At 35.8% G+C, this 12,539-nt stretch overlaps 1 protein-coding gene across 31 annotated transcripts in view; it reads right to left on the bottom strand.

Annotated features, from left to right (window-relative positions):
- Window positions 1–2,438: 2,438 nt before the first annotated feature.
- NRXN1 (neurexin 1) overlaps window positions 2,439–12,539 on the bottom strand; it is a 1,235,416-nt gene continuing 1,225,315 nt past the window's right edge. For 25 of the 31 annotated variants that reach the window (XM_089327671.1, XM_089327664.1, XM_051842899.3 and 22 more), the window contains one exon: window positions 2,439–5,765. In XM_089327671.1, the coding sequence (XP_089183797.1) occupies window positions 5,458–5,765 (308 nt within the window). In that variant the 3' untranslated portion in view covers window positions 2,439–5,457. The remainder of the gene's footprint in view (window positions 5,766–12,539) is intronic. The other 6 variants (XM_017340784.4, XM_051842915.3, XM_008254418.5 and 3 more) reach the window with 1 other exon arrangement.

Here is a 12,539-nt window from a genome sequence, read left to right as displayed (position 1 = left end):
CCAGGGGCCAGGAACTCTATCCAGATCTCTCAAGTGGGTGGCAAGAAATCAAATATGCTGTCTCCCAGTTAACTTAGCAGGTATCTAGATCAGAAGCAGAGAGGCTAGAACTCAAACTGCCACTCTGATATGGGATGAAGGCATCCTAAGTGGCGGCTTAACCTACTGCAGTACAAAGCATTCCCTATTTTGAAGTGTTGTAAGTGCTTTATGTTTTTTAATGTTCACAATCTTATAGACTGTCTCTTTATCTTGCTTAGAGAGCTGAATAAATTTAGTATGATTAAGTGATTGCCTAAGATCCCAACAGCACTAATAATTTTCAAACCTAGGACTTTCATCCTTCTTAGTCTAAATTTTGTGTTTGTGATACATCATTACTGAGATTATTGAACTAGAAAATCACATTGTGCTCAACAGTAAACATTTGAACTATCACAGACAAGAAGCAATTGATAATTTTTTTATCATATTGATATTTTCACTGAAGCATTGATACTGTGGCTCAATCATCCTTTTTTTTTTTTTTTTTCAAGGAGTTATTCTGTACTTATCGCAAGGCTGTCCTGTGGCACCTTATAAACCATTACCATTTTATTCAGAGATGGATTTCAGGTGAGGGACATATGAAGTTACTTTAATTCCTATGTTCCTCAGTGGAGTTGCTTTCTTGTTTGGAGACACAGCATTCAATGACAAGCAAGAGTACCACAACACAAGGTGCACAAGATGCATTTGGTATAGTTGACCTAAAACCACTCAGCCTCCTTGATATAGGGATATTAACAAGAAGTGATTTAAGATGCATTATTTGTGTAACTCTTTTGAATAGTAGTTTTCTTCTTCTGATTGAAAGGTAACTGGATGCTTAAGAGTGAGGTTTTGCCACAGTCTATCCATCGCCCCCAATATTGATGGCTTCCACAAGCTTAAAGATAGATGCTTGTGTTGGTTAGGACCTTGCTGCATATTGAAAGCGTAAAACCCATCTTCAAGGTGCTAAATCAAATGTTCCAGCCATTGGAGAAATTTGCCTTGAAATGAATATGAAGTCACTCACAAGAGTGGAGACATGTGAGACCAACAGAGTAGACATAAACTATCGCTCAATAAATATTTGAAGACTGAACTTGTAAAAATAGAGGTTGATTTTCAAAATATTTATATAGCTAGGAGGTATCCAGTTATATAGGGAAGGATACTTTTTATGTACATTATAATGGTAAAATGATGTTTTCTTACTATTCACCCAATGATTTATCTTCAGTACTATTTCTATAAACAACTTTTGTTTGTATTCAATGTATGTTTCAGTGGTTCTCAAACTTTTGGGAAATTCTGAAGTCCTATGAAAATTCAATGAATCTTATGAAACAATATTCCCAAGAGAATGCTTATCCATGAGTTACTTGCCAAGTTATTATATATGTGTTTCTCATACACAAAATAAGTAACATATTCTAACCTGATGCCTAATTATTGTACCCTGGGAATCTATGCTTCCCATAGTTCATGATTCCAAGAATTCTCAGTCCATTTCATAAAATTTTATACAGTCTTGAAATGCCATACATTTTAAGGTATGCTAAATAACAGCCTTTAATTTAAAGAAATCTAGATACTTTGCTCTGCTCTGCCTAAAAATCATGGCTTAATATTAAGAAAGAAACAACACATATATCTAAAGCAACACAGGTACATAAAAGATTAAGTATTGACATTCAAGCCTTTAACTGCTGAGGAATAAAAAGACCAAACTATGAGTTTCTATCAGAAATTATTTTCAAAGGCTAGTGTTTTAAAGAAGTTACCAACGTTTGTTCTGAAACTTACTGATTTGATTTTTAAAATGCTGTTTTTTTTGTAAAAAGCAAACATTATATGGTTATATAGAAAGAGATATGCTGCTATATACATTTTTTTTCAAATAACACAAGTTAAGCAAACACTTTGAAATATTTTCTCAAAGCACTTATTATTATGATAAATAATATTACTAGAAGTGAATTTTATTTAAACTGTACTAAAGTACAACCTTATTTCTTAATATTCTTAATATTTTATAAAGTTGATAGAGTCAAAGAAATTTGGTAAATCATGGCAAGTGAAAGTATTGAACATTAATCATCAAAGACTTTTCTAACAACTTCCATTGCTTTTTATAGAGAAAGTGAGATTCATGAAATCAGCATCTCCCATGTTGCTTTTAATTAGTTCTATGAATTTATGGTTTCAATTCTATCAAGGTGAACAGGTGTACACAAAGGTCCCTTTAATGGCTTTCTTACATTAATAATTAAATCCAAAAACATAAAAAAGAATCAACATTTTCCCTGCTTGTCCAAGAATGGGTCTTCCTTTCAAGAGTAGCTTCCCTTATTGTGCTACTTTATTGCAAAATGGTGCCGCATAGAGTTGGTAAATCAAAAAATTCACACTTGTATTAAGAAATAGTTTATTAACAAAACAGTAAATTCCACTTGCTTAGCATTTCCAATAATGGATAAATTGGCCTTGCAACAGAAAAACAAAACAAAACAAAACAAACCCCTTAGATACCCAGTCACACAAAGCACTAGAAGGGTAGGGTCATGTGGCCTTTCTTTGATGTCTTAGGGATTGACCACACATATTTCAGTATTTTTTTTAAAAAGGCAATACAATACATGGATTAAAAAAAGAAGCATACTCAATCATAAAAGTTACAGTCTAGAGATGTAATCAAATTTATGCCAGGTAAGTGTGAAATTAATTTCAAGCTATGCATGGAACCCTGATATGTTTGGTGTGAAGATACTTCCAATTTTATTCAAGTCTTTTTCTCTCCCTAACTCATGTTCCTCTCTTTTCTTTCTGCATTCAGGAAAAAAATTACTAGAATTTGTACAGACCAATTAAAAAATTTAATGGCAATATTAGATTATAGAATTGTATGAAATTTTAAATAGTGATATCAGTTGCAAATAACATGTTCCATAGATATACTGCTTAAAATGTTATTACTCAACTTATTTTGTATCCTACTTTAGAATCTTACCAGATGAAAGTAGTTCTAGATCAATAGGCCAAATGGAAAAGCAACCAAATTTTCAAAAACCTCAAGCTGTAAATTACTAGTTTTTTTTTTTTTTAATCCACTTTTTATTTACTGGCTTTCCCTGAGTAAGATTAAATGAGAGGGGGAAAGAAAAGACTTGTGAATTCTTTAACCTGGCAAGTTAAAAAAGGTAAAAACTTGAAACAGAAGTAATGAATATTGAATTCTTGTTTCACACCTTCTGCTTTCTGGGTCACAAAAAAAGCCTTTAAGTCTCTTCATATACAACAATTTCTTGGCAACCATAGATAGTGGTGATTTGCTATAACTCATATATATTTCTAAGGTGCTGTATGTCTAAAATCCAGGCCACTTCTTGGCATTTTTTTCATCAACTAAAGTATCACAAAAGATGTTTTGCATTTTTGCCTTTGTTGATTAAAGCTAATTTTAAAGGTATTCTTCTTTTTTATGAATCTAATTTCATTTTTTAGGAGATGTTCAAGTAATGTGACCAATGTTTACTAGAGCATTACTTTGCAATTTCATAATGCATTTCTTTTGAATTACCTTCTCATATTGTTAATTTATTGCTATGAACATCATTGAAACGATATGCAAAAACAAGTGTATAATCTATACTTTCTACTACTAAATGTATGTTAAATGAAAGCTATCTTTAATGATATATATGTAAGACCATAAAAGTTAAAAGTCAATAATGAACAGAGAATGAATTTTTAAAATGTGTAGTAATACAGAATCAAAAATTATTGAAAATACTTTTTTAGTTGAGAAAAGTGTTTACTTTCCAAAAATGTTTATCATGCACATCAGGTTCAGAGAATATGTCTATATATATATTACTTTATTGGAAACAAAATTTTCAATTGCAACAGCCAGAGTTAAGGTATGGATTAATCAATTTTGCTTCTGTAACCTGCCCACATAATTGTTCATTTTCATGCACCAGTATACCAGTGATATTCTATGTGGTAAGAAAAGGTTCCATTTCATTAGGGACTAAAATTTTCTCAGGGCTTCCTGGGAGCAAGATTTCAGTGAAGCAAATCACCCCATTTGTCATCAATACCTTGGCACAACTATCTTCCTTCCTGTTTTTCAATTTGTCAGTAAATATTCACTGTTATATGCACATTTGGGTCTCCATCATGTATGATGGATTCCTTTGGATTTGTTTGTGTAGTGTGTGTGTGTGTGTGTGTGTGTGTGACTGTGAATGGTGAATGCATGTGGACATATGAATATTTGGGGAGAAAAGATTATAAGATACATATGTATATATTTTACCTTCTAATTCACACCTTTCATACAAATACTAAAACTTAATTGCAACAGAATGAAGGCTGTACATGTAAGAAAAAAAAGTAGCTGAGTCTTTTTTTTATATACATTCATACATATCTTCCTTAGAATAAACACTACACTGTATTTTAAAAAAAAAAAAACTAATTGTGGCAATTTAAAATGGTGGCAAAAAAAAAAACAACTAAAATAATTGTTGCTCTGATGTCATAAAACTCCCTATACTTAGCAACACTTATAACATTGAATTTACCAAAAATGGCCAAAGAGCAGAGATATATTTTGCATTTTCTATACAACAGGCTATAAAACGTCACTTACCACAGTCCAGAAAGCACACAGAGATGGATTTTATATAAACATATGTAATAACATAGTAAGCGTGCATGAAAATTTCCCAATGATTGCATCTATGCCCTCTTGTTTTTGTTTTGAAATTTTAGTGTGAAAATGTGCCTTATGTTTCACATTTTTGAAAATAAGGCCTCCATACTTTTTTTTTTCCTCTCAACAACCAGAAAGGGGCTTTTTGAATGTGTTCCTACACAAGTCTTCAAAAAAGCCAGCACTTCATTTCCAACAAGTTCCCACCACTGCTCCAGGTGCACCAGGCGGCAAACTCGGAGGTTTGCAGGTTGAGTCACTCGAAAAGACAGTCTTCTCTGGCAATTGGACTAACTGACTTCTCGGGAAAGCACTAGCACTTTGGCTAAATCCAGGATCATAGGTAGCTTCTTTTTCGTGTTATGTTTTGTGTTGTTTTTGTGTTGTGCCTTGATGTTGTAATACTCCTTTGCTTTATGAATGCGTGCGGTCATCATTGTTTTTTAGAAATGTTCCAGCAACATAAAGACAGGCAGAGTAAATGAAAACACTGTGGATGTTAGGGAATTTATTGGCCCCTGTTTTTTTCTTTTTTTTGAGAAACAAGAGCGTGAGATACTTGTTTGTTTTAAAAACAGTCTTTCCTTCCTGATTGCATTCCCTGTCTTCTTTTGTATGTGCTTCGTAAAAAGGAAAGTAAATAAGTTTATATTATGTCTCAGATAAAATGAAGACTATTTCTATACAAGTGTCCTTCTAAGATCTCGGGATCAGACGTAATACTCTTTATCCTTGTTTTTCTTGTTTTTGTTGGCGCTTTTCGCACTGCTGGGTTGTTTCTCCTTTACAACAGCCCCATTAGACTGTGCTGAGTTACTGATGTAATTTCGACTCTCATCCACGTGGTATGAACCTTCATCCCGGTTTCTGTACTTGTACATGGCATAGAGGAGTATGAGGATGCATAGGGCTGCAGCAGCTACTATCCCAACAACCATGCCCGTGGTGCTGCTGGACTCCCGAATCACTTCTGCTGAGCCTGGGTACGGCTCTCTCCCACCTGCTCGGGTTGGGTTAGCTGTAGGAAACAGAACAAGAATAAACAGCAAGTGATTATTTACTTTACTGAATGCTGAAAGCCAGAGAGCTACATTAACATTAAAATCTGTGTAAGTGCCTAATGGATCAGTACCCACTGCTTCAGGGAAAGTATATTGTTGCTGAATAGGGCAATCCCTATGGCTCATCATCACTAAAAACCAGAGACTGTGAATCAAAGCACCCCAAAAGAGATATGTTGCCATCTTTTCTTCCTCACAAATCAATTTTGTTAATAGGGTCTTATAAGCACAGCACCAAATAAGCTTCAATTAGCTTTCAAGTTTCATGTTAGTGTGTTATGTGAAAAAATATCAAGCCAACATGTCTATTCTGTAATATCAGAGAGGACCTTTTTAAATATCTGATTGATGTTGCTACAGGACACTTAGGGCTACTTTTAGAATGAATCAGGTCAATTGAATTTAGGATTACATTAGAAATAATATTGCTTTGTATAGTAATGATTATAGTATTGAACAAGATAATTAAGAATTTTGAATAATGGCTTTTTTTTTTTTTGACAGGCAGAGTGGACAGTGAGAGAGAGAGACAGAGAGAAAGGTCTTCCTTGTGCCGTTGGTTCACCCTCCAATGGCCCCTGCGGCCGGCGCACTGTGGCGGGCGCATCGCGCTGATCTGAAGCCAGGAGCCAGATGCTTCTCCTGGTCTCCCATGGGGTGCAGGGCCCAAGCACTTGGGCCATCCTCCACTGCACTCCCTGGCCACAGCAGAGAGCTGGCCTAGAAGAAGGGCAACCGGGACAGAATCCGGCACCCCAACTGGGACTAGAACCCAGTGTGCTGGTGCCGCAGCCAGCGGATTAGCCTAGTGAGCCACCGCACCAGCCTGAATAATGGCTTTTTAAGCATAATTCTAGTCACATCTTCACACAGTAAAAAAAGAACAGGTTTCCTTTTCTGTCGGAGATTTATTTGTGTACATAATTATGTATGCATTTTATTTATTCATTGGCAGTGGTTGAGTGAGGTCCAAAGCTAAACTTAGGAACAGGAAGTAAACAAACATCATTTCTCAGTTTTAAGTACCTTCCAGATTGGTTTTGAGACAAAACTTGGTACCTATATATGTTAATGAAAGACTGGCTGGCTTAGTTGTATTCAACTACAATACCCTCATTCAATCTTTTCAGTGTAAACAAGGCTCTCCCTTAGGTAATGGTTTACAAGGTGCCTGGTTTCTCCTGGAAGGCCTTGTTTGGCACTGAAGTCAACTATGGATAATAAAAAAAAAGGCCTGGAGTTTGGGTGGCAGATAGGGGGAGGTGGAGGATCAGCACTTTTCTTCTACATACTAATTTTTTATTTTAATTTTTTAATTAGTTTAACATATTCAACGTGATCTGTAGATATAATTCTAAGAACATGATATTCTCTTCCTCTGTCCCTCACCTATCTCCCTTCCACTCTCCTTTCTCCCTTTCCTTTATGTTTTGAGATAACATATATAAAATTTACATTATAGTAAAAAGGCTTAATACTTCAGTGAATAAGAAGTTTAATAAGTAAAAAGCATAAAGACCCTGATTTAATGGGAATATAGACAACAGCTACAAACAATAATTGAGTGGAAAAATCACCATGTCACCCATATCCACTAACACAGTAACCGTAGATAATTAAAACTATAGTAGTATAACATTCCTAATCAGCCGGCGCTGCGGCTCACTAGGCTAATCCTCCGCCTTGCGGCGCTGGCACACAGGGTTCTAGTCCCGGTCGGGGCGCCGGATTCTGTCCCGGCCGCGGCGGCCATTGGAGGGTGAACCAACGGCAAAGGAAGACCTTTCTCTCTGTCTCTCTCTCTCACTGTCCACTCTGCCTGTCAAAAAAAAAAAAAAAAAAAAAAAAAGACACATTCCTAACCATTGGTTTAACAAAGGTATAAAACAAAGTTTTGTAAAACTATATTTGCAGCTATTCTGGTACACCCAGACATTTCTTTTTGCCATTATTTTCTGTTTGCTTTTAAATTTTAGTTCTCACATATAAGGGGGAATATGTACTATCTGTCTTTCTGGATCCAGCATATTTCACTCAATGTGGCGTCCTCCAGTTGCAACGATTTTTTTGCAAATGGTAAATTTTATTGTTTTTATAGCTAAATACTCTTCCATTGTGTATATCTACCATATTTTCTTTATCCACTCATCGGATGATGGACACCTTGGTTGATTCCAAATTCAGCTATTGTGAACAGTGCTGTCATATGCATGGTGGTGCAGGTATCCTTTTGATACATTGTTTCAACTTCTGGGTATATACCCAGCAATGGTATTGCTGGATCATACGGCAAGTCTATTTCTCGTGTTTTTAAGAAATCTCCACACTGTTTTCTAGAGTGGCTGCACTAATTTACATTCCCACCAATGGTGTATATGTGTTTCCCATTGTCCACATCTTAGCCATTATTTGTTACTCTCTGTGTTTTGGATTTTAGTCATTCTAATGGGGGTGAGGTATTATCTCATTGTTTCTGATTTGTATTTCCCTAATGGCTAGTGTACATAATAATTTTTAATATAAAAATATGAACTATATAGAGAAAAGATCCTATCCTGCTTTAGGTCTAGGTCATTTTTCTCTATGGTTTATATGTCCTACCTTTCCTCTTCCTTATCCTTTAGAAAATATTAGTTTTCTGATATAATGGATTAAAAATCCTATAACTTATAAAATAGTCTTTGTAAATCATGCAGAATACATGTAAATATCAAGACAATAAATACTGGATATATATGTGCATAAAAATAAGTGTGCTTTATGTTTATATATACACACAGCTCATACATAGGAACTGAACAGATCAAGAGGACAGATTATGCTGTTATTTCACTACTATCTAGCATCATTTAGTAATTACATTTTCAGACACCATCGCAATTTCTTCTGCCTAAATGTAAGCTTTCCTGCTATCATTTTCCTCTCATTCCCAAAATAAAGCATTACAGATACAGTTACTTACAAATCTTAGCTCTCAGTCTCAAAGCAGCGATATGCTGCATTCTGGACTTGCAAAGTGTAGTAGGTGAAACCAATGCTCAATGTGTCATGGCTTGTTTTACAAAAGCCTCTGTAATGTTGCTGAATAAAAAACCTTGGAGTTACTTCTGGAGCCAGGGTAGAAGGAGACTATAATCCACAGTATTTGATTACAGGAAATTAATTTCCTCTCAAGAGGAACAGAACCTACTGCAGTAACTGTGTCACTGCCTGACAAACTAAAGGCGGCACTTTCTCTTTTAAATACAGTCATCTTTGGCAAAGTGTGCCAATTAGCTCAGCTGCTAACTTTCACTAAATGACAACTTTGTACTCTTTCCTTTTGCAGATCATTCGCTTATCATGGTGTCTAAAGGGCTAAAAAAAGGAAGCTTATTTAAATGTTACCTAAGTCATTTTTTTTCTCTACCTGTTGGAATGCTTTCATTTCAAACACATTTTCATAATTATATCACTTGTCTGTCAGAATGGAATGGGGAGAATGGAGATAAAATCAATCATTTGACTCATGATAATGAAATATGAGAATTTTAATGGAAGACAGGTTTTAAATTTTCTTTACTAAGAATATCCACTTTTTTAATATCCAATTAGGAACTGGTATCACAAGTGGACTATCTTATCCAAGATTTCTGACTTACTTGGTCTACTCAAATATTACTGAAATGTTGGGAAAAAACACTGTGCATGTATCACACCAACCACAAATGGATGTTGAAAGCATAATTTGATTGTAAAGGCCAAAATAAAGCCTGAAATACTTTAATTTTGCCATATAGGCCTTTGCTAAAGCACTGTTCCAAAAGGAAAATACTTTTTTATGGCAACACCAGCAAAAATGGTGCTTAAGTCTCACTGGTTCTGAAAATATCTCCATGAAATACATATGTAAAGATTCTGTGTATTGTGTTTTAAAAATACTATGAAAAACCCCAAAGTAAAATCCAAGCCAAATATATGAACATTTTATTCTTCCCCCCAGATTCACAATAGAAATGGAATCACTATCACAACAGGCAATATTGTGGTCTCTTTGGAATATGCAGTTAGTTTCATATTGAACTGATTTTTTTTCATGCTTCTAATCTAAAGGATAAGTGATACTTTCCTTTTATCCTTTTTTCTTTAAAGAAAAGATTAATTAATTTATTTGAAAGGGACAGTTATACACACACACACACACACACACACACGGAGAGAGAGAGAAAGAGAGAGAGAGAGAGAGAGAGAGACCGACCAACTGTTTGTTAACAGCTAGAAGTGCCAGGCTGAAGCTGGGATCCTGAAACTCCAACCAAGTCTCCCACTTGAGTGATAGAAACTCAGTCAAGTAGCTGAGCCATCATCTGCTGCTTGCCTGGTGTATCAGCAGGAAGCTGAATGGGAAGTCAAGCAGCTGGACTCCATGTGGCCCTCCAATGTGGGATGTGAGTATCCCAAGCAGCAGTTTAATCCATTGCTCCCATTGCACAACACCTGCACCTTAACTTTTGTTCTAAGATCAGAACTATTTATGTATGAATGGAACATCTCAGGTCTGCTATACAAGGTTAGGGAAATTTAAATAAAATTATGAATTGTAAATATGGTTTCACTTATTGTCACTGATGTTTTATTTTTGCTGATTACAGAAAAACCCATTAAAATTTATTACTAATTTAAATATAAAGTTAAATGTGTTATTATTTGTTCAGAAATTTGCATGAAACAGAAATACAGTAATGTCTTAGCCATATAAAACAAGGATTTTTAAAAAGGGAATGTAAACAGAAGAATCCATAAGTAATTTATAAGTTTCATGGATTTGAAAATTTTGAATGCTCTTTAACTCAATAATCAACTGAAATAACCATTTTAAAATGGAATTCAGGGCTGGCATTGTGGCATAGTGAGTTAATCTGCAGCCTGTGATGCCCGCATCTCATGTAGGCACAGGTTTGAGTCCTGGCTTCTCCACATCCGACCCAGCATCCTACTAATGTGCATGAGAAAGCAGTGGAAGACAGCCCAAGTGCTTGGGACCCTGCACCCTGGTGGGAGACCTGATTGAAGCTTCTGGCTCCTGGCTTCAGCCTGGCCCAGCCCCCCCTGTGGTGTGACCTTTTGGGGAGTGAACAAACAGATCAAAGGCCTCTCTCCTTCTCTCCCTCCCTCTCTCTATAACTTTGCTTTTCAAATAAATAAATAAATCTTTTAAAAATGGAATTCATACTTTATACTTTTTTAAGATTTTTTTATTTGAAAGGCAGAATGATAGAGAGGGAGAAATGGAGGAGGTGGAGGGGAGAGAGACAGCTATCTTCCATCTGCTGGTGCACTCCCCAAATGCCTGCAACGGCCAGGTTTGGGTTAGGCCATAGCCAGGATCCAGGAACTCCATTCTGTCCTCCCACATGTGTGTCAAGGGCCCAATACTTGGGCCATCCTCAGATGCCTTCCCAGGCACACTAGCAGGAAGCTGGACTAGAGGTGGTACAGTCAGGACTTGAACTGGCACTCCAATATGGGATACCAGCAAGGCCAGCAGTGGCTTAAGCTGCTGTGCCACAACACTGGCCCCAAGACATTTTTAATAATTAAATCAATCTACCAATATAATGTCCTCAGCAAACATAAAAGCTGAATAAATGAACTAAGGTTTACTCGCATTCCTTCTCTCTTTCATTGTCCCTGCATGTGATGAAAGCAGACAGAGAGTAAAGAAAGAGGAGCTAAAAGGATGGAATATGCAAAAATTAGCTTTAGATATTGAAGAGTCAAATGTTTTGATTCTGATTTTTGTTTAACACTAAGCTAATGCAACCAATTCATTATGTTGGGCCACGGGATATAAGGAGTCTGGGCCAAGGAAAAACTTCAGGAGTACAGATGGTGGTCACTAAACAAGCCAAGGTCTTCGTTATTATTCTGTGTGATTAGAAATACACAAATATTCAGATTTGGTGGCAGCCCACACATTTTACTTTGAATCAAGGTCACCAGCAAAGAGAAACCAACCAGACTAGATGAAACCTTCAAGTGTTTAAGCCCACTTGTAGCCTTTTTCAATGACTCATAAATGAAAAAAGAAATCATGAATTACACATAATTTATGAGAACACTATGACAATATGTTATTGTGCTAATCAGTGTAATTATTTATGCAATTCTATCTCCATAGTCAGAAGAATTATGGAAGGATTCCTGCCATCACATACCCCTCAGAGCCAAATGAAATTAAGTGTAAACTGCTAAGTCTACTCCAGGTGGAGAAAGCACACGTGCACACTTGAATGGCAATATATGAAGGCAATTGACTTTTGAGGCTTTTTTAGTGTAAACGAATCAGAACCTATTGATTTTGATACCATGGACAGGTACTGTTACAATAGCCATGACTTTTTTCATATTCACATTCATTTCTTTCATATTCACTTCTCATATTAAACCAAACGGCTATTCCTGGGGCTATGTTACATTAAAGAGCAAATGAAACTGTAACTGTAACTCTAACTCCCCCCCCCAATATCTAGCTAGACTTGATGTTTTCCAGGAACTTTCAACATGGTTAGCTGTGGTTCAGTAGATATATCTAGAACCTGGTACGCAAGCTTTATGAATTGTCTTTTCCAGTGTCTAATATTATGATTAATTAGGTAGGCAGGAATTTCAACTGTTGGAACAGTTATTAATATTTACATACTCCAAATCTTTTTCATTTATCAGGTGTTAATTCTTTTTAGAAAATGCCC

Source organism: Oryctolagus cuniculus, chromosome 2 (assembly GCF_051225735.1).
Source record: "Oryctolagus cuniculus isolate XC-2025 breed Fujian yellow rabbit chromosome 2, ASM5122573v1, whole genome shotgun sequence".
Taxonomy (NCBI): domain Eukaryota; kingdom Metazoa; phylum Chordata; class Mammalia; order Lagomorpha; family Leporidae; genus Oryctolagus; species Oryctolagus cuniculus.
Note: the sequence above shows the minus strand (reverse complement) of the source record. Positions and strands in the feature narration are given on the sequence as shown.